This window comes from Diplodia seriata, assembly GCF_021436955.1.
Source record: "Diplodia seriata strain FDS-637 chromosome Unknown scaffold_8, whole genome shotgun sequence".
In the NCBI taxonomy this organism is placed as follows: domain Eukaryota; kingdom Fungi; phylum Ascomycota; class Dothideomycetes; order Botryosphaeriales; family Botryosphaeriaceae; genus Diplodia; species Diplodia seriata.
The window spans coordinates 1-23,981 of record NW_027117315.1 but is presented as its reverse complement, the minus strand read 5'-3'; the positions used below and the strand labels follow the sequence as shown (position 1 = coordinate 23,981).

The 23,981-nt window shown below is 56.9% G+C and overlaps 9 protein-coding genes across 9 annotated transcripts; 4 read left to right on the top strand and 5 right to left on the bottom strand.

Moving 5' to 3' along the window:
* Window positions 1-7,798: 7,798 nt before the first annotated feature.
* GOX2 (glycolate oxidase) lies at window positions 7,799-8,296 on the top strand (the record flags this gene model as incomplete). The annotated part of the gene is made up of 1 exon (XM_066779042.1): window positions 7,799-8,296. One exon carries the CDS (start codon window positions 7,799-7,801, stop codon window positions 8,294-8,296), a length of 498 nt encoding a protein of 165 aa, XP_066629846.1.
* Window positions 8,297-9,177: 881 nt separating this feature from the next.
* On the bottom strand, window positions 9,178-10,493 carry SLS55_007625 (uncharacterized protein; the record flags this gene model as incomplete). The annotated part of the gene is made up of 3 exons (XM_066779041.1): window positions 9,178-9,285; window positions 9,452-10,068; window positions 10,475-10,493. 3 exons carry the CDS (start codon window positions 10,491-10,493, stop codon window positions 9,178-9,180), a joined length of 744 nt encoding a protein of 247 aa, XP_066629845.1.
* An 80-nt stretch (window positions 10,494-10,573) lies between these two features.
* Window positions 10,574-11,189, top strand: SLS55_007624 (uncharacterized protein; the record flags this gene model as incomplete). The annotated part of the gene is made up of 2 exons (XM_066779040.1): window positions 10,574-10,579; window positions 10,833-11,189. 2 exons carry the CDS (start codon window positions 10,574-10,576, stop codon window positions 11,187-11,189), a joined length of 363 nt encoding a protein of 120 aa, XP_066629844.1.
* A 1,554-nt stretch (window positions 11,190-12,743) lies between these two features.
* Window positions 12,744-14,497, bottom strand: SLS55_007623 (uncharacterized protein; the record flags this gene model as incomplete). The annotated part of the gene is made up of 4 exons (XM_066779039.1): window positions 12,744-13,771; window positions 13,828-14,157; window positions 14,206-14,279; window positions 14,334-14,497. 4 exons carry the CDS (start codon window positions 14,495-14,497, stop codon window positions 12,744-12,746), a joined length of 1,596 nt encoding a protein of 531 aa, XP_066629843.1.
* A 2,105-nt stretch (window positions 14,498-16,602) lies between these two features.
* Window positions 16,603-18,075, bottom strand: SLS55_007622 (uncharacterized protein; the record flags this gene model as incomplete). The annotated part of the gene is made up of 2 exons (XM_066779038.1): window positions 16,603-16,835; window positions 16,920-18,075. 2 exons carry the CDS (start codon window positions 18,073-18,075, stop codon window positions 16,603-16,605), a joined length of 1,389 nt encoding a protein of 462 aa, XP_066629842.1.
* A 389-nt stretch (window positions 18,076-18,464) lies between these two features.
* SLS55_007621 (uncharacterized protein) lies at window positions 18,465-20,000 on the bottom strand (the record flags this gene model as incomplete). The annotated part of the gene is made up of 1 exon (XM_066779037.1): window positions 18,465-20,000. The coding sequence occupies one exon, from the start codon at window positions 19,998-20,000 to the stop codon at window positions 18,465-18,467; it is 1,536 nt and encodes a 511-aa protein (XP_066629841.1).
* Window positions 20,001-20,091: 91 nt separating this feature from the next.
* Window positions 20,092-20,725, bottom strand: SLS55_007620 (uncharacterized protein; the record flags this gene model as incomplete). The annotated part of the gene is made up of 2 exons (XM_066779036.1): window positions 20,092-20,387; window positions 20,440-20,725. 2 exons carry the CDS (start codon window positions 20,723-20,725, stop codon window positions 20,092-20,094), a joined length of 582 nt encoding a protein of 193 aa, XP_066629840.1.
* A 941-nt stretch (window positions 20,726-21,666) lies between these two features.
* On the top strand, window positions 21,667-22,422 carry SLS55_007619 (uncharacterized protein; the record flags this gene model as incomplete). The annotated part of the gene is made up of 3 exons (XM_066779035.1): window positions 21,667-21,760; window positions 21,783-22,178; window positions 22,241-22,422. 3 exons carry the CDS (start codon window positions 21,667-21,669, stop codon window positions 22,420-22,422), a joined length of 672 nt encoding a protein of 223 aa, XP_066629839.1.
* Window positions 22,423-22,515: 93 nt separating this feature from the next.
* SLS55_007618 (uncharacterized protein) lies at window positions 22,516-23,237 on the top strand (the record flags this gene model as incomplete). Its single annotated transcript, XM_066779034.1, has 2 exons — window positions 22,516-22,583; window positions 22,634-23,237. The coding sequence occupies 2 exons, from the start codon at window positions 22,516-22,518 to the stop codon at window positions 23,235-23,237; spliced, it is 672 nt and encodes a 223-aa protein (XP_066629838.1).
* Between the last annotated feature and the right edge of the window lie 744 nt (window positions 23,238-23,981).

Genomic DNA, 23,981 nt, shown 5'->3' with positions numbered 1-23,981 from the left:
TTTTAAGATGTCGCGTAACGTCTTCTGTAAACACCCGGTCGCATTTCACGTTCCGTCTCCCAGTAACAACATCATTACAACCACATACTGTTTCTGTCCTTCTTATGGTACATGGCCGGCAAATCCCAGAGATTTGATCGTGGGTGTGTACGGCGACGGGGTCCACTCCAGAGCTGAGGGAGGCCTCTGAAGCGAGGCATCTCTATAATTGCCGGTTGCATGGAACGGAAGGGAGGCAGCCGCTCCGGCACCAATCCACCATATCCGCGGGAGTACCTCACCCGACTGTCTGGGAGGGCAGTAGATGTCCAGCCTTGCAAGTACCGACTGCACGTATGGCACTCACAGCCACAACAATCCGTCCATCTTTTGCCTGTGGCTGTCTTGTAGCACAAAGTCCCTGGGCTGTAGAAGCTAGTACTGCAAGTCTAGGGACCGCTGTCCGCATACTTATTGGCTTACAGTCTCGGGCTGGCCGACGTTCATACCGGGAAGTGAAGTATGGTTAATTCCGGACCGGGAGACTGTGATAGAATCGGCACGCATACTCGTGACCTTTTACAACCACGATATGCTCGTCGGGCACATAGCTCGTTAGCTAGTCTAACGGCGGCGTCTGAAGAATAAAGCCGTGATCATCGACTACGCCGGACATAGAGGGCTGGTCGAGTCCGAAAGACGCCTGAAAGCGGCATCGACCGAAGACTCTCTAGAATGGCGTACCAGTCCACCTACCCCATGGAATTTGATAAGTCCTTAGAGGAAGACTTCCTGGATAACAAACTGTCTCATGAGTTGAGCAATATGACCGAAAAATCTCGGCATATTAATTGCAATAATTGATGTGAAAGAGAGGAAGAAGGTTAAAAACACCTGCTTAGTCTGTGAGGCGCTGTGCCCTTCTCGCAAATGACAACGCTACAGTAAATAAAGGGCAATGCCGTATGAATACATACTTTCCGGCGCGACCCTGACTGACTTCCATCGCGTTGTGTCTACCGGGTCACCCCACAACAAGAATACCACCACCACCACCACCACGAACAACCGCCAACCGCCATGTCCAGCGTCGACATGTGGCTCGATGATCAACCAGACGATCCCGTCGACCACGACTACCGTTTCAGCCTCCGCAAGCACCGTCGCCTTGCCGACATGTCGCTCAACATGGCCCACCTCCTCCGCCGACGCCATACCAAGTAAGTGATGACCGGATACCGCAACCGCCAGCAACTCACATTCCCGCCTGGCTGACCTCCACCTCTCGGACATGCGCGTAGAGTCCGTAGCGCTGGAGAGACCGGGCCAGACGCCGGCCGACGTGCGGCAGCTGTGCCGTGCCATCCGCGACGTGGGCGGGGGCGTTGGAATCATCCCGGCGGCTGCCAAGTGGCACGCTGCCGAGCTGCTCGACGACGACATGCATTCCCTCGAGCGAGCACGACGACGGCGATGACGACGGCCGCATCCAGCTGCACCGCCATCTCCACCTGGGCTCCATCGCGTCCTTTCTCGGCATCTACCAGGTCGTGCCGGCGTCGCTGCGGCTGCTGGCCGCCTGGGCCCGGGACACGTACGTACAGGCCTTGGTTCGAGATGGGAATTTCGACTACGACGTGAAACCGTCTCCCCGGCGTTGGCCCTCGGACTTTGCGCCTGGCATGCCACAATCAGTGTTCTTCCCCGTGCCTTTGCCCTCACCTGGCATAGAGCTTCTTCCCACGACGCCGACTTGGTCGCCTGCACTGCCCTCCAAACAGCGCTCCCGCAAGGAAACCCCGTCTCTTGCCCACCCCTCCGCCGCCGCCGCCTTCTTCTCGATGCCCTACGACTTCAACCTGCTCATTGTCCTGCACGCGCTGCCGCCGCACCTTCGTCTGCTACGCGTCATGTCGTGAATCATGACGCTGTGGTATTGCGGGTGAGACTGAACCCGAGGTTGAGGAAGTGAGGACGGTGGCGACCCACGCGTCTACCCGCCTACCTTGCAACCAAAGCTTCACCGCCGGCGAGGAACTCACCCAGCACGTCAGCGCCTTGCACGACCACGATCCCGAACCCAGGAGCGCTCCAGCAAAGGAACCCTAATCCACCCCACACTTCAGGATCACGGTGGAAGGGAATTCAATAGTCACTATCTCGTTCAGCGCAAGGAAGTGCCATATAAGTGAACATAGTAGTTGAATTCATTGAAGTCTGCCAAGCAAGTACTAGTCTACAGCTGTTCAGAGTTAAGGGGGGTTGGAAAGAAGATGGCGTGTAAACGAGCGACTTGAGTTTGCCCCGTTTGTGATGTGGTGGGTAACTTGACCCCTCGGAGTGGTCGGCACCCAACCGTCGTCCATAACAGCCCCAGCACTCCCTGCGTCGTTTTCTCAAATGCAGAGAACCTGATTGGGATACGACTTGCAGGCTAAGAGGCTTTGTAAGCGTGCGAAATTGCCGTGGGTCTTTGCGGTGATCGATGGATACATACTTCCACTGAATTTGTTGCCAGCACCGTCAATCCAGTACGCACAAGCTCCGTAGTGAATGGTCTCCGTGTTCGCATAGGTGCATGCTTCATGCACAGTGACTTCACAGCATGTTAGTTTCGATCTTGGTTGAACGTTGACATTATTCAGGCTACTACTTACTGCCCCTGATGACGTAGAAGCGGTTGTTCGCAACGCCGTTAGTCCAAGCGTGAGAGCCACTCGCGAGGAAGAGGGCGGTAGAGATGACGAGGGTGGAAAACTGCATCTTAGTAACAAGTCGAGTGGGAAAGGGGATAGATGTGTCGTATTCTGATGCGTTGACCGGATGGTTGTAGAATGTGAAGGGTGGGACGGATCTGGAGCGGCGACGAAGTCCGTTAAATACTCTTCCTGGCCCATCACAACTCTTGGGGATTATTGTCGGCAAAGTGGACTGGGCTGCACCTGTCGTCTACCGTATCCCAATAGGGTGTGCTTGGCGAAGGATGTCTAAGGGACCTCACGTTGCCGTGCCAGTTGCGGTGTGAAGTTCCCCCATTGAAGAAATCGCAGTAGCACTATCCTGCTCTCGCATTAGCTGATGACAGGGAATTCGTCAGTGGAGGAGTTTCGGTGAAAGTGTGTCCCACGTACAGAGGGGTTGCACGTCCGACAGTCAGCGCGAAGGATGCGAATCCGAAAAACAAGGGGTTCTGGTCGTGTTTAGGTAGTATGATAGGTCAAGATGGTGTTCTTGCCTAAAAAGCACCTCACACTAACCATCGAACATGCAACCCCCCCGTCCACGCTTCGTGCAGATACGATTCGTACAAATATCCCAGCATTTGCCACCTGCGGGTCGAGGCGGATGGGAACCAAGTCCTGCATGTTACTAGTTAGCAAAGGCATTCGCGTAGCTGTCGGCATAGTCATGCTCCGATTACCGAGAGGAGCTGAGAGTCGCATACTGCTTGGCCACTGCACGCATTCAGAGGAGCCCGGGAGGCAACAAACCGATCCAGCTCAGAGGCCCAACAGAGGATTGAGACCACTATCGGGCAGAGTATTGAGGACGGGCGAGGTCGGTATGCACCCACGAGTTAGCTTTGACCTGCCTTCGACCTACGCTCGTGATTTCTGCAACAAAGTTCTTCGGCCCAGCTCTGGCGCGGCTGAATCTCTCTGATGGAAGTAAGAGCACGCGCCTTCTCCATCTGATCGCATGAAAAATGCGCCATCCTGATCAGGCAGCATGGGGGAAAGTCCTCGTTGCAGCTCCTACGCGGACAAACGACGAGCTCCCAGCCAGCCAAAAGGCCAAGCCGCAAAACCCGCTCCCCAAACAGCACACCAAGGCGCCTGCGTCAGCCACGGCAATAACGGCAGCCATCTCAAGCGCCGCAGTAGCACAACGGAAAGCCAAGACCGCCCCCACAAAGGCGCAGCATAAAGTAGCCGAGAAAGCCAAGCAGGTCGGCCGCCTCTAGCCGCAACACCCTTGGCGCGGCCTCGTTGCACTAGCAGAAGTCGCCGGCATTGCGGTAGAAGAAACAAAGACTGGTCAAGCAGTTTGAGTTCGTCCAGCGAAGGAAGGGACAAAGGCAAGGCTTTCGAGCCAGCTGAGGAATGGCACTCGTACGCGGTGGGACAAAGCCCGACCCCGAGGCGCCACAGAACAGAAACCCGGTGTCTCGAAGATCCTTACACACCGAATCGGACAAGGCAGGCACCAAGGAATGGGCAATCTCGTTCCGGGCCGACTCCCGCATCCTCGAGTCGAACCCGTCCGGAAGAGGATCTGCCGATGCGCGCGCTGCCACGCACAGCCGCTCAAAGCGGGATGATCCACCCGAACGCTCATCGGCTATGAGCGGCGACCCCACTGCGGCCCAACCAACGGCCCCCGTGGCCCAGTAGCGTCAATCCTGCAGGAACGTGCCTGCAGCGGGCCGTCCCCTAACGCGAGGCGTCTTTCGCTCTGGCCCCAAGTAAAAAAAAAAAAGGGCCCATCCTGCACGTCATCTACTAGGTGACCTACCCCGCACCCCTGAACCGCCATTCCGTTTGGAGAAGGTCGCTGTTCATCCCCCACTAAAATAATACCGCACAACTCCACCACATCCGAGGCGATTCGTTCCAGATTCACTAATCCAAACACGCTCGACGCTAGGGAAAGTCTCGTATCATGCCCACCCCGTAGCTGGTGCACGATCATCAGCCGGCCAAGGCGTGTAGTGTCGGCTGGAAGCCAAATGGAGGTGTGGCGGGCTATGCGGCGGAAACACGACTCCTGCTCGAACCCCTCCCCCCCTTTGCGCCTGCTACGCCAAACCTGCCTCCGCCGCGGGGCGAAGCGGAAACTGCCAAGAGTTGCTCGTGGACAGGGACTAAAGGCGAGGGGCAACGTCCGACGTGAGAACCAAAAGCAAAAATACTTCTCCCCGGAAGCGGCATTGGCGGCGCAGCCCCTCCCTGCACGGCGGTCCAGATGGTCCCGGTGGACTGACTCCATCGGACCGGCTGGTGCCTTGTCGGCTTCGGACGCAGTCCGCATCGCGTGCTTCCGTGGCCTGCACGCGAAGCTGGCCGCTGTCCTCGTCGTCGGGCTAACGTGATTGGGTGGTCGCTGTGGGCATGTTTCGGTCGGGGACGCTCGGGATGTACCACTCTTTACTCTACTTCTGATTCAGCTTTACGGCATCGCGAGGATGTCGGCGGTGGGCGAGGTGGTGAGCTTTGGGGAGATCTGAGCGCTGTCGAGGGGATTGATGGGCGCGGTATTCGAAGCTGGGGTGGAGCTGGTGGTGGTGTAAGGGCGAAGAGGAGAAGGAGACGAAAGATGGCAAAGGAAAGGTTGTGGTCGGGTAGCGGGGAGACGGTCGCTGTGGTGCGTTTCCGTTCCCGAGGCCAAGGTGTGGGACTGGTGGATACTGTCGCCTTACAGCGCCACGTCGAGCTCCGCAGCGGCTGGATCGTGGTTGACGTCGAGGCTACGCAGCGCGCCCGCGCGGCCGACAATGGTGGCCAGCCTGACGAACCGCCCGTCGACCGCGGGGAGGAGAAAGCTCAGGGTCGTGTAGGTTGCCGTCTCTAGAGTCGCTGCCGCTGTCGCCGTGGCCGTCGCCGTGGCCGTCCGTGGGACGTTTGGAAAGACGAGGCTGTGGGCGGGTCGGAAGAGGAGGGAGAAGAGGGCGAAAATAGTGGTGGTGGGATGTTTATTGGTTGCGGTTGTTTGTTGCTGATCTTGAGGCCTGTTGGTAAAGATCTGTTCTGCTCTTGCTGGCAGATCATTACATAGAGTCTGCACCTCATGACTGTCCCAGCGGCCCATACCTCCTTGACAAGATCTCCCCAGGTGATGCTTCGATCCGAATATCTGTCGGCAGTGCTATTGCCGTATTTGGCTCCCTCGTCTCCCTGACGGCCCGATCGATACTGAATCCGGATCGGCGATAAACAAGGCAAGGTTGACTTTGTTTTGAGTAGGGGAAGTGAAGCTTCGCCGCCGCTCTGGCTCTCCGCGCTTTGATACTACCTCGGTCTTGTTCAGTCCACCAGGATTCTAGCAGGGCAACCGCTGACGCCTCGTTTACTCAATTAGGAAAACCCCCGCAGAGGCAGGGACGGGACGGGACGGGACGGGACGAGCCGCACCGCCAAAGAACTTAAGCCTTTTAGAAACTAACCCCTTGCTATCCAGCTCTTAAACTCCGCGTACTTAACCAGTAGTAATGGAACATTGCTTCAAGCCTCTCGCTTTACAGATTTATAAAGCTACCGCACAAGCAGCGTTTACGAGCTTGTATGCATCCGTTTTAGTGTCGGGCACACAGCCAACCGAACAGTCGCCTCGCTGTCTGCCCTTACACTGGCTGATCTTGTGCTCCAGCCCTTGCAGCTGTGGCTCATTGCCACACACCTGATTCTGGGAGTACCAATAGATTGAGTCTTTCGCCTGCCGCTGTTACTGGCCGCTTTCGAGCTCACGTCGCGTCACTCTTGCATCGAAGCCAGGCTGCAAGACTTGGCTACTACCTCCTATACACATGATATCGACGCCAAAAGCGCACTGCTGGCTTGCAACGCCGACACTCACGCGAATTGTCCCCCGTCCGCTCCAGCCGATTTCTGCTACATTTCGCCGTGCACGAGAAGGAGCAGAAACTCGTTGCAGATGCTTTTGCTCTCTATAAAAAGCTCCGCGGTGCCGAATAGGTTGTTGGCCTTATTCGCATGGGAGCTCAGCGAGCTTTCGAAGGCCTCGCCTTCCCAAGGACGAGAGATGCAAGACTCGTCCGCAAAACTTTGCTTCTGCTTCCATCTACTTCGCGAGGCTTCGTGATGGGGAGGTGGTCATGATGGGGGACCATGATCTGGACCAGACGAAGACACTGGCACGTACCAGCTGCTGCACGGCTTTCGGGCGCTGGCGGGCTGGTCTCTGGCGCTGGCCGAGTGGTGGTTGGCGTTGGTGGGTGCTTTTGAAGGCATGAAAACCCAGTGAAGGGTGTAGAAATTCAACTGCCGATCTATTGTGGCCTGTGATGTGCACTGAAAGTACTCTATGCTGCCTCCTTTCCTATCAAAAGGCAGTGCGGTACTTCTGTCAGTCAATAAGTACACACAGTGGTTGTGGATGAGTGCAGAATTGCCCCGGCGGGAGACGTAGCAAGACGTGAATTATATCACAGTGCATACTACTAAGATTTGTGGCCTCGCGTTATCTAAGTGGATACATGGCTTGCACAAGTACATAATAACGGAAGAAGTCTCTCGTGCCTGATATCTCCAACTCCAGGTGCTTTGCGAATAAGTCCTTGCCCACAGGAACTCGTTACATTGCTTTGTTAGCAGTATGTACGTTCTCGATAGCAATTACGCTACTGCGGAGATGCCGCTAGTCGTGCACGCACGAGTCAAGTTTCTGGTCTGAGCATGGTAAGAGGGGCGATTGCTGAGCCGCCATAACACGGCCTGTTCAACATGCATATCTCTAGTCCACGACTCTTCACTCTCCATTCGGTAGTAATAGCTTAAACGCCATCGGATAAAGATTGCTATTTGATTACAGGATGTATACGAAGGCAGTCCATGCATAATTGCTTACGTCCTGGATCAAAGGTACATGGATTTTTCTAAAGTGGGGGCAAGATTGCAGCCCCGCAACTTGATGATTGACACGATCGTCACACAGATTATCATGTGCCTTTCGGTTGACGCCAACTTAAGCCGAAGCCGGACCATCCGATCTCTGGGGAATGAATGACTTGTAATGTCCTCGCGCGGGCTGAGACGCGCTACCCAAACTTGCTTCTCCACGTCCTTCTCCCCTAGCCATCGCCATGGCGAATCCCAACCAAGTTTTCACGATCAGTGACATCCGCACGGCAGCAACGGAGAAGCTGGATCCAAAATGGGCCCAGTACCTTAACGAAGGCTCGATGGACCTCATCACTGTCAAGGCAAACGAGGCAGCCTATGATCGGTACCGAATCATGCCTCGAATCCTCCGGGATGTCGCCCAAGTGGACACCAGCACCACCATCTTCGGCGCCAAGGTGTCTTTTCCCTTCGGCTTCTCCCCCGCGGCCATGCACTGCCTTGCGCACCCCGACGGCGAAGTGGCAACTTCTCGAGCAGCCGCCAAGGCTGGCATCGCCATGGGTCTATCCAACTGGGCCACCAAGTCCCTCGAAGACGTGATGGCGGCCGGCAAGGAAATCAACCCCGAAGCCCCGTACGCCCTTCAAACCTCGAGTGCAAACCTCCAAAAAGCCAACTATAAAGCCCTGCTGGTGACCGTCGACGCCCCCACCCTCGGCCGCCGCCTGAACGAGTAACGCGCCACTTCGCACCCCACCCCTCCATCCCCACCGCAACCCCTCCCGGCTGACACCACGCGCCAGATACCGCAACGGCATCGACCTACCCCCACCCTCGCCTTCCCCAACCTGTCCCACGACCCCCGCAGCTTCCGCGCGGCCGTCCGCGACGCCTCCACCTCCGCCGCCACCTTCCTCCCCTGGCTCTCCGCCGCCGTGCCCGCCGCCATGGAGATCTGGCTGAAGGGCATCTGCACGCCCGAGGACGTGCTCCTTGCCGCCGCCCACCCGCGCGTCCGCGGCGTCGTCGTGTCCAACCACGGCGGGCGGCAGCTCGACGGGGCGCCCGCGACGCTGGAGGCCCTGCCCGGGTGCGCGGCCGCGGCGGGGGCGCCCGCGTTGCTGGTCGGCGTCGACGGCGGCGTCAGGCGGGGCAGCGACATCTTCAAGGCGCTGGCGCTGGGCGCCGACGTGTGCTTTGCCGGCAGGGTGCCCATCTGGGGGCTGGCGTACGCCGGGCAGCAGGGCGTCGAGCGCGCCGTCGGGATCCTGCGGGACGAGTTTGAAACGTGCATGCGGCTGGCGGGGTGCAAGAGCCTGGCGGATATTGGGCCCGAGTGTCTGGCGGTGGTGGAGGGGGGCGTGCCGGGGTTGATCAGGAGGTTGCCGTCGAAGCTCTGAGGGGCCTTGGACCGGAGGCACGTCTTGAGAGTCAGCAGTGCGGAGAAGTGAAGAGGTTGGCGGGGCTCGAAGACAACAGGCGCGCGTGGGGTTGTTCATCGCTTGCTCCACGTTATGCCGATACCTATCACCTTATCGCAATAGAGAGCCCACTGGCAGATCAGCTAGAAGATACGTTGTTCTGTTGATGGTGCACTGTTTCTACTCATTTCAAAGCCTTAGGACGCCGAAGCCTTGAACTTTGCGAGCATCTCGCCTGCACCATAGTCGTTGGCCGGTGGCATCTCAACCATCCCCCTGTTCTGCTTCGTCCTCGTCCGAATTGCCTTGAGAAGTGAATAAATAAACGTCAGAGTCGGAGCCGGGACGCCCAGCCGCTGTGCCTCTCTCAGCGGTTCCCCAACAATTATCTCCATCTCCATGAAGCTCCCCTACCAGCCGCGGGTGGTCAGCTCGACGGTAACAGAATGAACAAGTTTCCAGGTACGTTACCTTCTCGATGTCCTGTTTCATGCTGGGCCGAAAGGACGTGTCCTCCTGGTCTGCTGACAGTCTCACGCCAGCAGCTCTCGCGATGTTCTTGATTTCCAGCATCACTGGCAGCAACAGCTCTGTAATCGGAGATCTGGCCAGCTTGATCCTCAACGTATCCATACCAGTGATTGCGCAGAGGGAATTGGAGGACGCATTGTAAACGAGCTTACGCCATCGTGCGAACGCAACATCCGCCTCGTACTGGCCGGAAGCCTTTCCGCTCGCGTTATACAAGTCGGTGAATTGCTTGGCCACCGCAACTTCTTTCTCCGATTCCAGCTTGGGGTTTCTGAAAGCGCCAAGGATCAAACTGTCGTGGTCCTGTTGGAAAACCTGACCAGGACTCAGCTCAGTCGAACCCATTCGAGAGATGCCCGAGATTACAATGTTCGACGGGAATGCTGATATGATGGGCTTCTCAATGTTCAAGCCATTTTGGACCAGGACGATGGCCGTGTGGCCAGACGTCACCGCTGGAGCAATGACCTCGGCATGGAGCCCATTGCTCGAAGTTGGGAGAGGAGACAGAACGATCACGGTGTAGCAGTTCTGAGGCAGGAGTAACAGTACCTTGCCTTGTTTTACCAGGATCTATTGATTGCCTGGTCCCTTCGCAGATCGACTATGCAAGGCTTTGGCAACAAAGCTAAAAAGCTTTCAGCGCGTCTGGTACTACTATATCAAGCATAGCTCTCTGCATGAAACCTACTAGGGGACTCTGGTCCTTCGCGCTGTTGTCGGTTGCCAAGCCCGTTGACCCGAAGATAAGAGCGAAGCGGGTATTTCGACGGAGATGCCCCTCACCCGAAGATAAGGGAGCGGATCGCTCCGTCGGTCCTGCTGCGACCCCGCAGAAGTTTCTTGATAGCTTGTTTTGCTTTGCGACCACGAAGATCTCCGTGCCAGCAACGCAAAACAGATAAGGAAACTACGAGGGAAACAGCTGGGAATTGATCCCTGCATCTTCGGAAAGGAATAGACCGAGACACTCGAGGGCCATTCTACGCGCTCGCGAGTCGACTTTCCGTTACGGGCAGCACCATGGACAGCACCTCGTCGGAAATGATTCCTGATGGAAGAATGTTGGTGGCCCAGTAACCGTCTCATGCCTATGTGCTTGACCCTTCGTATCATTGAGGCACTTCTCGGCGGACGCCTGGTTTAAGCAGTTAGCCAATTCCACGCCTTCATCTTGTTAGTTGTGTCCTCTAAAGAACTGTTGAATTAAGAGTAGTCAAGGCTTTATAAAAGATTCTTTTGTCGCGCACGGATCATCTTACACTTAACCAACACATCTGCTTGTAACCGCCAACTGTCTACACTTCTACCATGACTGCAGTCACTCTATGCTCGAGGAAAGCTGTGCGAGATGACCGGTTTCGACAAGGTTGCTGCAATGAACGGGGGTGCGGAGGCGGTCGACATGGCCATCAAGTTCGCGCGGTCGTGGGCATACAAGGTCAAGGGCGTTGAGCAGAACAAGGCGCTTGTGCTGACCGCGGAGTCGGAGTACCATGGCAGGACGCTGAGCGTCCCCTCTGCATCGTCTAAAGAGAGATACAGGAAGATTAGGCTGCCCCGGATTCAAAGCTCGGCCTCGGCCTGCAGGGCACAGAACAATTGCGTCAGGAGTGCTGACTTGGTTTACAGACTGTGGTCCTTGGATGCCCAACATCGGTCCCTACTGCACCGGTGACGCCGTGCGCTTCGTCGTCATCGAAGACCTCGAACAAGCATTTCAGAAGGCTGGAGAACGGATCGCAGCATTCCTCATCGAGCCAGTTCAGGGCCATACCGGCTTTCTTGCCTATCTAGGCGAGTATCTCGTTCAAGTGAGAGGATTACGCACCACACACAATTGACTCTTCATCGCCGACGAGATTCAAGCCGGAATTGGCCGAACCGGGCGCCTTCTGTCATATCAGTCTGCTGTAATCAAGCCCGACATGGTGATTCTTGGAAATTCGTTGTCGGGAGGCCTGTATCCGATTTCAGCTGCGTTGGCCACAAGAGAAGTCATGGATAGTCTTGAACCAGGGCAGTAAGTCTCCCCCGTTGGCTCCGCTCGGCCATGGTAGAATGGATACCTGGAATTTTCTGAAACTGACGCACCACGCAAGATATGGTTCCACTTTTTCCGGAAATCCACTGGCCAGCACTGCCACACTGACTGCTCTCGACGTCATTCTTAGCGAATCACTCCCTGCCCGAGCTGCTGCCCTCGGCGAGAAGTATGAGGCGAGACTTCGTGTCATCATGTCCCCCTACTTCGACAAGATTACCGGTAAGGGCTCGTTCAGAAGCGTTTACATCCATGAGACACACCCGCAGGAACTAGTCACGGGGAAGCGCTTAGCAGACTTGTGTTTAAAGCGGGGTTTGCTTCTAAACGCAGCAGGAAGAAGATTGAGGATTTATCCGGCTCTAATTATCGATAAGAATGTCATGCTTGGGGGTGTAGATATTCTCGAAAGGCATCTACACGATCTGCCAGCCACGGGGGAGATTTGAGCACAGAGTAGCACGAGTAGCAGGGAAGGCTAAAGTCTTATGTTAGATAAATAGAACACAACAGGTAGCCGTGGACGGTCTGAGATCATCACTTCCGTGCCAGAGAAGTAAGGGGGATTCTTGATTTCCTCACCGCTGAAGAGTGCTGTGAGGTCGGAAAGGAAATCAGGAACTGTCCAAGCATTGTAGGTGGTGTAGTGGCAGATTTGAAAGATTGCGTCTTTTCCGGATTCTTCGATTTGTACCAGATACAGTCAGACCATTAGGCTAAGCAGGTTCCGGTACTTTACAGCAGTTACTTTCAACTCTTTACCCACGCTTTGCGAAGTCTCTCGACGGGCTTCCCTGTGTCAAAGACCGGCACGTCGCATTACGGTCTCGGGTTTCAGAGAAAAACGCATCAGACAAATGCACCAGACATTCACTCGGCGCAGAAACGAGGAATGCGAGGATGATGGAGCCCCTCTAACGTAGTTCTCACCAAGCATCCTCCAGGCGTTCTGTGCCCACTCTCTATTTGCAAGGGAAGGCCTAGGTAGATTCGAAAAGCGTGCGTCCATTGTTCTACTGGCCAGCTAAGAAAAATCTCTGCCCACTCAAGCGTGATAACACACATTTTATCTCCCGGTTCCACTCCTAGTAGGTAAAAAAAATTGAAGTTATCATCCTCTATTTTTATTTCAGAACATCTAAGAGGATATAGCAGAATTGATTCTCTATCAAATTTTGTACGAGACCTCTACTCAAATTGCTTCTTTCTCGAATCCACTACTTTAACCCTGAGGCCTTTCGAGTCCTCGGGCATGGTGGGAAGGACAGTGTCACTCGTAATAACCAAGTCGGCAGCGGTCGTCTCGAACAACTCCAAATGGCCGACGTCGTCCTTGCCCTGGACCTCGACCGATCCATACACCCTGAACAGAGCGGCGAGGGTGAGGTAGAGCTCGGCGTAGGCCAGGTTGATTCCGAGACAGGCCCTGCCGCCCTTGCCGAACGAGACGAGGTAGCGGTCGAGGCGGGGATCGGCCGCCCAGCGCTCGGGCCGGAAGGCGTGCGAGTCCGGGAAGACGCGCTCGTCGTGGTGGACGAGGTTGCTGGTCATGCTCATGGGGGTGCCCGGCGGGATGCGCCACTCGCGCTCGCCGTCGGCGTAGACGAGCGTCTCGTCCGGGCAGATGCGGTGCAGGCGGTGCGAGATGGCGTGGCTGAGGCGGACGCCCTCTTGCACGACGCCGGTCAGGAAGGGCAGCTGCTCCAGCGCGACGAGGTTGAGCGGCCGGCCCGGGTCGGGGATGGCGGCCTCCAGCTCGGCCTTCAGCCGCGACAGGATCGAGGGCGTGGCCAGGGCGAAGTACGTCGACACGCCCAGCGCCCAGGCGGTGGTGATGGTGCCGGCGGCGACGACGACCTCGCCCTCCTGCCACAGGCGGTCGGTCGACTTGTCGTAGTCGGACAGCTTGCTGTTCAGGATCTCGTGGAAGATGGTGCGGCGCGTCTTGTCGTAGTTGTGGGTGTGGTGGGCGTGCTGGATCTGGCCGACCTGGTGCTTCACGCTGGCCTGCAACTGCGAATACGCACCCATTGCCGGGCTCAGCCGGAGCAGCAGCGAGTCGGGCAGCTTGCGCAGCACGTCCATGAGCCACGGGAAGTGCTTCATCACGTGCCCCGCCTTGCCGCCCTGCAGCATCGCGTCTCTGAACGAGGGATCGAAGTCGGGCGCCTGCAGCCGATGGTCACTTCTCCCAAAGGCGTAGTCCTCGACAATGTCTGCGCCAGACGTCAGCCGGAAAGGTGCAGGCGGGAGAGAAACGGCCGGAGCTTACCGTTGGCCAAGGCCGCGAATGCATCGTCCAGCTTCAGCGGCTCCCCCGACCCGGCAAACTCGCCCAAGCGGCCGAGAAGGATGGCCATGTTGCGGTCGATCAGTGGCTGCAGCGCTCGCACGCTCTGCTTGGAGAAATACGGGGACAATGCGGCCCTGCGAATGCGGTGCTGGTCATGGCCAAGTGTGCCGATGAGACTCTCATCGACGCCAAACGACCTGGTGATCCAGTCCCATTTGTCTCGCTTACGGCCGCTGCCAGCGTAGACGGTGTCGTAGAAGTCCGGGTCTGCAATGTGGATCTCGTCGGGGTTAATGCGGATAATGGGTCCTTGGAAGAGTTAGTACCGATTGTCGAGCCTTAAGGCATGCACATTACCGTATTCCTTGTGTAGACGGCTAATCTTAAAGGTGTACTCGGGCTCTGCAACAACATCGTACCAGAATTCATACCTGCGGCTATGTCAGGCCCCCCTGTCTCCTCCGGCAGCTGTTCGTCCCACGTACCAATATGTCCATGCCGCTAGTTTGGGGCCGGGGAAGCGAGCGATTGGGCTCAGGAAAAGGCGGTATACTGTGAGGTAGAGCGAGTAGAACACGCCAAGGCCAATCAGGGACGGTAGTATCGCTGATGGCCCCAGAATCTCCGCGAGCTTGCCACCAACGAGCATCTTGTCGATGGGGAAGGTGGTTGAGGGGAGAAGTGCTGTCCCCTCGGTTACTGATAGAAGCAGCGACTCGGTGTGGAATTCGAAATCGCCGCCAATGGCGCGCTATTCAGATGCCATTCCGCAGCATAAGTAGGTCAGCCCCGGCTCCCTCAGAGAAGCCCAACGGTATCTGATGTCATGACAAGCGCGAAGATGTCACTCCGTCTCTACGTGTTGGTGCCGCGTGATTCGTGCCCACGCACTCTTCTTACTGGTGGCACCCTAGGCTCCGCCCCTCTTCTTATCTAACGCCACAGACGGCAGAGGAAGTGCCGCAGGCCGTAGAGGCAATCGTGCTGCAGACTGTAACGGCAATGCTGCAGGCCGGGGGGGGGCAGAAGTCAAATCGCCAACTCAATGCCCCGCACATCAGCCCCCACCTTCCAGCCCCCACCTTCCTTATTTGTAATCTGGTCCGTACCCAAGCTTCATGCTAGTGGGCTTCCACGACCCGTATTTCCTCTTCTGACCTCATGCTGCAGGTCCTCAGCGCGAAAGTCAGCATCACTAAGCGGATGACGCGCAGATGCTGGCCCCCACCTTCCGCGAAGAACACATTCCGTGATGCGGGGCCAGACAGGCTGCAGCTGCGCAACAGCTTGGATGCCCCGCATTAGCCGCCCGCCCCTGGTAGGGCACTTTACTATGCGGCTTCCTGTGACGCAAAAAGTAAAAGCGAGGGCGAGAAAAAAGAGGAACCAACATCGGCCAAACCTGTATCTCGTCATCAACTCGGACATCCCGAAGGCGACAGAGCGAGGTCCGGGCTCATACTTGTTGTTACTTCCGGCTCAACCCGCACCAGTTCAGACCAGAACACCGTCCAATCTCAATAATGGCTCTGGAGCGCGCCGACTTTGTCGGTGCCGTGTGGCTTACTACCCCACTTCTTCTACTGCTGGGATCCCGTGTTCCGAAGGAGCACCGCTGGTATCTGTTGGTCCCTTTTCTTTTTCTGTGCGCGGGCATTGCTCTTGGGCTTCGGTTCGGGCCCGACGTTGCGAAAAATTACACTTTTGGGACAGGTCAGAATGCGTAATTTCCATCTCCCATATGCCTCTCTGCTGACGTGCTGTGTCGAACAGTCCTCTACGTCGGCCTCCTCAACTTCAACCTGCTTGTGCTTGAGGATCCCTACCTGGAGCACGTATGGACCGCCGAGGACGGCGGTGCCGACAAGAGACAGGGCACGTACCACTCCCTCTCCAGGAGAGGAAAGATCCGATGGTGTTTCGACAATGCATTCTCCACCCGTGGCATTGGTTGGAACTGGGGCATGCGTAGGGCGCGGCTTTCGCCTGCTCCTCGGCCGCAAACATTCTGGCGCACGTGCGGCTCCAGGATTTTGCAGCAGTACCTCGTCCACGACATTGCGGCCGGACTTCTGCTGTGGCTGACTCATGGGGGGCACGAAGCGATATGCGAGCTGAGCCTGCTGCGTCGTAGCCTCAGCACCGCGTGCTGGGGGGCGTCGTCGAGCGCAGCCATGGACATTGCATATCACGTGGCATGCATGGCTGGAGTGGCTACCGGTCTGTTCTGGACCCGCATCGAAGACATGCATCCGGCCATTGGGGCGTGGACGGAAAGCTACACGCTGGCGAGGTTCTGGGGACGCACCTGGCACCAAAACTTCCGCAGAGCTCTGCAAACACCAAGCCGGTATTTTGCAAGGGCGGTAGCGGGTGCGCCGCCGGGCTCGGCCGTCTCCCGCTACGTCCAATGGTATGTCGCCTTCACCCTCTCCGGGCTCTACCACTACGCTGCCGCCCGGCTGGTGGTTCCATCCGAATCCTTTTCAAACACTCTGGGGTTCTTTGCACTCATGCCAAACCTGCTTCTGCTCGAGGATCGGGTCATTTCATTTGCTCAACATGGGCTTGGCTGGGCAGGACCGAAGTGGCGGTTGTTCGGGCTCGCGTGGACCTTTGTAATCATGACAGTCACTGCGGCGGGGTTCGTGGACGATCTGGTTTCTCACGGGCTAGTCACTGGGCGACCATTCCTCTCATTTTCTCCCACATGTAAAGCTCTTGGCATTGGGTTCTAAGGGCCATTACCAGGCTTTAGACAAATTTGAACCCTCCCGGAACCAGCGTTGTGAACACGCCATCCGCATCGTATGCTTTTCTGACCCTTCTCAAGAACTCAACGTTTTCCTCGCCATAACTCGCGAGAGGATCCTGATCTTCAGCGGCATAGTTCAGGTACTTGAACGGGTGATACAGACCCCCTTCCTTGGCCGTGGCCACTGCCTTTTCGAGGACGGCTTTGATTCCCTGGATAGCCGCCGCATCGTCTGATTCATGTGACCATTTCCATCCGAAAGAGCAAACTTTGCAATGTCAGCCGCACAGAAACACGACCGGAGGGCAATACCAACCAACAAGGGGCCCGTCGCTCTCGTCAAGGCCCATGACGTTCCCACCACGCTTTTTCTGTGCTTCCAGAATGCTTCGCGACAAGGGTTGGATGCCTAACATGGGCGCGAAGAGCTCGTCGTCCCCGAGGCCGCTTCGCAGCGCCGTGGCCACCTCTTGCTTGAAAACGTCAACCAGCCGCCTCAGCAGCTCCGCGTCGGCTCGGAAGGTGGCCGTCGTGAACCTGCTGCGCATGCCTGCGGGCTCGGAACGGTCCAGCTCGTCGGCAAAGTCGGACAGCGCGGCCACCCTGGCAGTGTTCATGACCTTTGGCGCGCCGTACTGCTCCATGTCGCCGTTGAAGTCGTCGAAGATGGACGGCGCCTCCCTCCCGAGCGCGTCGTACTGGCCCGCGGCCCAGGCGAAGTGGCCGCCGCGGTAGCCCAGGCCGGCAAAGAGCGAGACGTGCGGGTCGGACGGCGCGTTGTACGCAAACCTCACAAAGGCAGCAGTGACGGCACGCGTCACCGAGTCGAGCAGCGGCCAGACATGCAAGCCGCCCCACAAGGGTCCCTGGGCGAACGTGTCCAGGTCGAAGCGCGTCACCACCCCGAAGCTGTTCCCGCCGCCGCGCAAGGCGCGGTAGAGGTCCGAGTGGGCGGAGGCGGAGACGTCGATGACGCTGCCGTTGGCGAGGACGAGCTCGTAGCTGCGGACGTTGTCGCAAGCCCAGCCGTGCAGGCCGGAGAAGTGGCTCAGCCCTCCGCCGAGGAGAAGGCCGCCGACGCCCACGCTGGTCAGCCGGCCGCCCACGACCGTCTTGTTGGTCTTTTCGAGCTCGGCGTAGACCGCTCCCCATCGGGCGCCCGCGCCAACCCTGGCGACACCGGCGTCGTCGTCCACCTCGACGGTGCTCAGGCCGGCCATGTTGACGGTGATGCCACCGTCGCTGTTGCTGGCGCCGCGCATGTCCGAGTGCCCGCCGCCTCGGACGGCGAATGGACAGCCGGTCGAGCGCGAGATGGATATCACGGCTGCAATGTCGGCAGCGGACTGCGGGTGCACGAAGCAGGCCGGCCGCCCGGACTGCTGCTGCTGCGCCCAGAATAGCGACTGGGATTGGGATTCATCCCCGGCCGAGACGAAAGCCTGCTGCTGCCCATGCTGGAAGCTGGCCATGCGGCCGTCGGAGTCCACGGGAGAGCGGCCGGCAATGGCATTGCACTGGGCATGTTAGCGTTCGGTTGGAGCGTTGGATGGCATTGCCACATACCGCATCCTGGCACGAGTCGTAGTCGATTGCTTCACCCCTGGCGCCGCATGCGCACAGTGTGCAAAGCCAGAGAGCGCTGAGTCCCTGCCGCATTATTGTTTGCTGTCGATCTCGGGCACAAGGCCCACGCGCAGAGCTGTTATATCGCCCGATCACTTCCCCGTTGCTCGCTTAGATATCGGCAGCGCATCATCTCACGCAGGGATCTCGATCCTGCCCGCTGCGGGGCACATGCACGGGCAACGAGATGCTAAGAATCATGTCGATTTGGCTAATCTAATCTCTTGCTTTGCTTTCACTTTGCCCCCACCGGAACGAATCCTTTGGCGCTTAGACGCACGACGCATAAACGCAGCATTGGGTTTCTCTCTTGCGTCAGTTGCTCCACCTTTTCAATCTCCGCTTCCAACTCCATCTCCACTTCCCGCAAGCAGTCCAGCGTCTTCTCAAACGACCCGGCTTTCTCCAGGCAGCCAATGAGATGCTGCTTGCTTTCCCTGGACAGCGGCGACGCCGAGCTGGTGGCGACCGTCGGACGCTGCCTGAAGACGCCGAGGATGTGGCTCCGGTACTCGGCGTGGTGCTCCAGGCAGTGGACGACGGGGAAGGAGAACTTGCCCTCGTCCAGGTCCTCGCAGAAGCCCTTTTGCGCGGCGTAGTCGCCAAAGTTCATGTAGTCGTCGCGGATCTGGAAGAAGCGGCCGAACAGCAGCGTCAGCCGCTGGAAGTCGGGCAGGGCCGACCGCGCCGCCGGCGGCAGGCGGCTCTCGGCCTCCATCAGCCGCAGCAGCATGCGGAACATGCCGCCCGTCTTGTGGTCCACCATGTTGATGTACTCGGCCTCGCTCGGGCACACCAGGCTGTGCTTCCAGTACAGGTCCCAGCTCTGCCCGAGGTAGAGGCCCTCGAGCTCCTCCAGCACGACGGCCAGGGCCGCGGGGCTCAGCTTGCGCGCCACTTCCTGCATCGCCCGGACGAACAGGAAGTTGGCGCTGTTGATTGACTGGGCCTGGCCGAAGATTGTGTGCGCTGCCGGGAGGCCGCGACGCAGGGGGGAATTGTCCTCCAAATCGTCCAGGATGAGCGATGCGTTGTGCAGCATGTCGACGATCGAGGTGATGGTGCTGAGTGCCGCGGGCGGCACGTGGAGCCACGTGTTCAAGGCCTCGATGAGGACGCTGCGCACCCCCTTGGACGGCATGCTTGTGATGTACTTGGCCGGCGCTTCCATGACGAGGCTTGAGGGCTTGTACAGCGGATACCAGGGCACCTGAGTGAGCCTGGGCTCACCGGCGCTGGACTCGGACTGCGGTGTGTCGGGCAAATTGGCTCCGGAATCTCTTCTCTTCGTCTTCTTCGCTGTCGACGGCTGTTCCGTGCTGGACGTACTGTCATGGTCCAGGTGCCGTTTGGTTCCGCTGGCCGGGGACGACAACATGTCCGTCGGCTGCTCGTTCTTCCACGCATTCTGCCTCGGGCACGCCGAGCACCAGTAGTGGTTGCCGGAAACCGCCAGGCCGGCGCAGTCAATCCATCGCTTCAGCTTCAACGAGACGTCTGGCTGTTCCCTGTAGAGCTTATCACGCCGAAGACAGAAATCGCCCTCCGCACGGATGATCATGGCTTTGACCGCATCCTTGGCGGCTGGGACCGACAGGCCCTTTGTTCTGATGAGAAGCTCGACGGCGCTTACAATCCTCTTGGACTTGCCCGTCTCGAGCTCGATGCACTCGCGCTCCCAGCTAAAGTAGTCGTTGGCCAGCAGCAAGCCTTGCGTGGCGGCGTCGATGATGGGCTGCACAAGCTCGTGCTCCGCTCCTGACATGTGCATGCCGAGGCTGAACTGCAACATGGGCCAGAAAACACTGCCGGTCGGATCAGCCTCAATCTCTCGAACAGTGAAGACGGGGTGGATGGGTCTCTTACAGCATACCGCCGTTGTCGCTGCGCATCCGCAGATACTCCTCCATCGTTTGAGGCTCCTTGTCGCTGTCTTTCTCGCCGATGGCAAGCCAAAGATCCCGGAACGCAGCGAGCATGTTGAGCCCGAGTTCGCGGTCAAGGCCGACGCACTCGAGCATGCACTGCGAGACGAGTCTCTTGGTCTTCATGGCCTTGGAGTCCATTGCCAGGCTGCGTCTATCATCCGGATCCAGCGCTGCATAGAGGTCATCATGTTCTGCCTGCGCTTCCGCAATGCTCAGCTCCTCGCCGGTATCTACGAACAGGATCAGTCTTGTTGTCGGGAACGCGGGTCGGGGCGACTCTACCGTCGTGGATCAAGCCCAGATCCGAGAGGTAGGCCAGCACTCCCAGTCGTGCTGGGATTGCCTCTGGATATATCAGAGAAGACCAATTTCCGACCGGGGAAAACGAGAAATGGGTCTTGGTCTCTCGACCATCTCCAATCTGTGCCGCCCAATCCTTGATGAAGCTGTGGCTTGCCGCGTTGGCCAAATCATCGCGGGGATTGATGCGGATTGGGAGTGTCGTGAAGCAGCCAGACTGGCGAGCCTCGTCGGCGGCAATAAGTCTGGATTGGTACGGTAACTCCATGCTTTCTTCTGATGACACGAAATGGCGTTGAACAAACTGCACCCGTTCGAAAACGCAGAAGATCATTTAACGTTTTTTTCCATTTGCCAATATTGTCCCTCGTGCTAGCGGCGCGTCATGGGCCCGCACGAATGGAGATAGTAGGCACATCGGTGTTGGTGCGATGGGATACTTTCTAGTAAGGATACCGCGACCTGATCTCTATACCCTGCGTGGGGGCCGCAGGTAGCTCCACACTCCTTCCTCCAATCACTACGGATTACTGCGGACCCCTGCACAGTTTTGACTGCCCTTCGGCCACTCCAGGCTGCCACGACACCAGCTCATCTTCAGCCCAAATCAGCCGAGAGCGCTTCATTACTGCCTGACGCGAGCTTGTATCAAGGTGGCGTGAGATCGCGGAAGGAGCGCCTACCAGGCCCGCACAAGGGACCCACAAAGGATCTCGTTCCCGGGCCGGTGACGCACTCACGCGGCTGATCCCGCTCAGATTTCCCGCCCCCAAAATTCACCGCAGCAGGGAAGGGCACCTCGGTCTCTCCGTGATGGAGACGGTCTTGCCTACAATACCGGGCGGGAAAAACGGCTGAAAACCCACGGCACGCTGTTTGGCCTGGATACTCTGGCCCTGGCAACGGCATTCGACATCGCGCTCGTCGACCATGTTAGACTTTTTTTCACCTCAAGAATGGGACCTGCGTCAGCCCTATGCCGTGGCTGGAATTACGGTATGTGGCGCAAACGAACGTCATTCGATTCTGCTTCTTCTCACGCACTCCGTCGGTAGGGGCTACTAATAGTCGCTTCCATTGTGGTGTACGACTGCTTCTTCCATCCGATTTCCCACATCCCCGGGCCGCTGCTGGCCAAGTTTTCTCCGGTAAGTATCGGAAGAGCAACCGGCAGGTGGGAGAGTTACTAACGGGCAGAAGCTATGGACAATGAGGGCGCTGCACCACATGAAATTCAACACCGAGTTGGAGAAACTGCACCAAAAATACGGCAAGCTCCATCCAACCCGGAGGCCGGAGTATCGTTTTCTCTGACTGCCTGGCAGGTCCCGCGGTACGGATCGGCCCCAACGAGGTTTCCTTTGCGACGCTGGAGGCGCAGACGGCGATATACGCCAAACAGGAGGACGGGCGCTTCTCGAAAGCCGGTACCTTCCTGTCGCTCTTCTCCGACCTCGTGCTGAATGCTCCCACGCTCATCACGATACCGGATCCCGGGCTGCACAAGAGGCTGCATCGTGTCATTGAACAGGCCTTTACCCCGCATGCGCTCGCCAAGCAGGAACCCATCCAGAAGCTCCACATTGACAAGGCCACCTCCGAGCTTGACAGGCATGCAGAGAGCGGCACCAAGGTAGATCTTGCCGATGCGCTTGAGACCATGTTCTGGGAGACCATTGGTGACCTTGCATTTGGAGAGCCATTGATGGCTGGTAAACGGCGTGAGTCACACGAAAAAAAGCCCAGTGGAGAGAGCGAGAAAGTACTGAGCATGTGCATTTAGCGACGTACGAGGCCTTGAAACGGTTTGGCAAAACATCAATGCCAATGGTTGAAGCGCTGAGCTTTCTGCTCACCATGCCCGGAGTGGCGCAAGCGCTCGAGGCCGTGAGGAGTCTCGTCTCGATGATGCCATTCCCATCGCAGTTGTCGAAGCTCGTGCCGTCGACGAGCCTACGCGAGTAAGGAAATCGAATCGGTTCCCGGTGCGCGGTCTTCTAACGACTTTTCAGTTGCATAGACCGGCAAGACGGCAGAGAAGACTTCCTTACAGCCATTATGAACGGCGAGAAGCAAGGCTTGACCCTCAGTTCCGACGCCCTCTTCAGCAACGCAATGGGCTTGACGTCTGTGCTACCTCGTTCCGCGAAATGAAACTGTACTGACGACCGTAAAGGCTGGCGGGTTACCAGACTACAGCTACCACGCTGACGTCCACCCTTTACCACATCCTACGCCATCCCGAGGCCTACAACAAGCTTTGTGCCGAAGTGCGAAGCAGCTTCGGCGACGAAGACGAAATCACCGGGGCACGGCTTGCTCGGCTGCCATTCCTCGACGCATGCATCCGTGAGACGCTGCGCCTGCTTCCGCCGGCGAACGGCAAGACGGCCCAACGCACCGCTCCCGCCTGTACGATAGCAGGCACTCATGTCCCGGCTGGCACGATTGTTTCGGCCGACCTGTACACCATCCAAAGGTCTGCCGAGTACTTTTTCGATCCCGCTTCCTTCCGCCCGGAGAGGTGGCTTGGGGGCGCCGAAGATGGCAGTTTCGAAGCGGACAATCGAACCGCCTACCGTCCGTTCCTCATCGGAAGCAGGAAGTGCATTGGCAGGCACATGGCACAGCAGAGCATTCGGCTCACGGTGGCGAGGCTGCTCTGGCGGTATGATATGAAGCTGCTTGACCGGGAAGGGTTTATTTGGGAGCGAGATGCTGGAAGTAGCCTTATTTATACGGACTATAGGCTTATTATTTCGGTTAAAATGCGCAGCTAAGAAGACTTGTTACTCTAGCTTATTATCTACTAAATAGATATACCTCGTTCTACTTAAAGTTAACTTTACTATAATAGTACTTTTTAAATATTATATTTATCTTTATATCGTCTCTATTAAAATACTAAAGTCTCTATTTAATACTATTAAGAGTCTTACTTTATCTTTTTTCCTTGCGTTATCTTTTTTTAAGCATGCTACGAAGCGCTTTAATAACGTATATAAAAGCTATAAACTCTTCGCTAAGTAAATAATATTTACTAACTTTTATACTAAGCCGAGCTAGTTATAGTATATATAATTAAAGAGGTTTTAATTAGCTTAAATACTCTCTATCTATTTACGAGACGATAAAGTAAATCTTTTATATATAGTAAGTTCTTTATACGCTAGCTTTTAAAGCTATTAGAGAAGGCGAGTTCTATTACTTTAAATATTAGCGTAGGGCTAGTTAGAAAGATTAGATTTTATCGAATAATACTATTTAATATACTATTTAAGTATATTTTTAGCTACTTATCTTTATATATATTAGGGTTAGGCGTTCTTGCATTTGCTATACTCTTAGCTATATCTAAGGATTCGATACGCGCGCTAGTAGCCGGCTGGTAGTTAGGGTTAGGGTTAGGGTTTAGGGTTAGGGTTAGGGTTAGGGTTAGGGTTAGGGTTAGGGTTAGGGTTAGGGTTAGGGTTAGGGTTAGGGTTAGGGTTAGGGTTAGGGTTAGGGTTAGGGTTAGGGTTAGG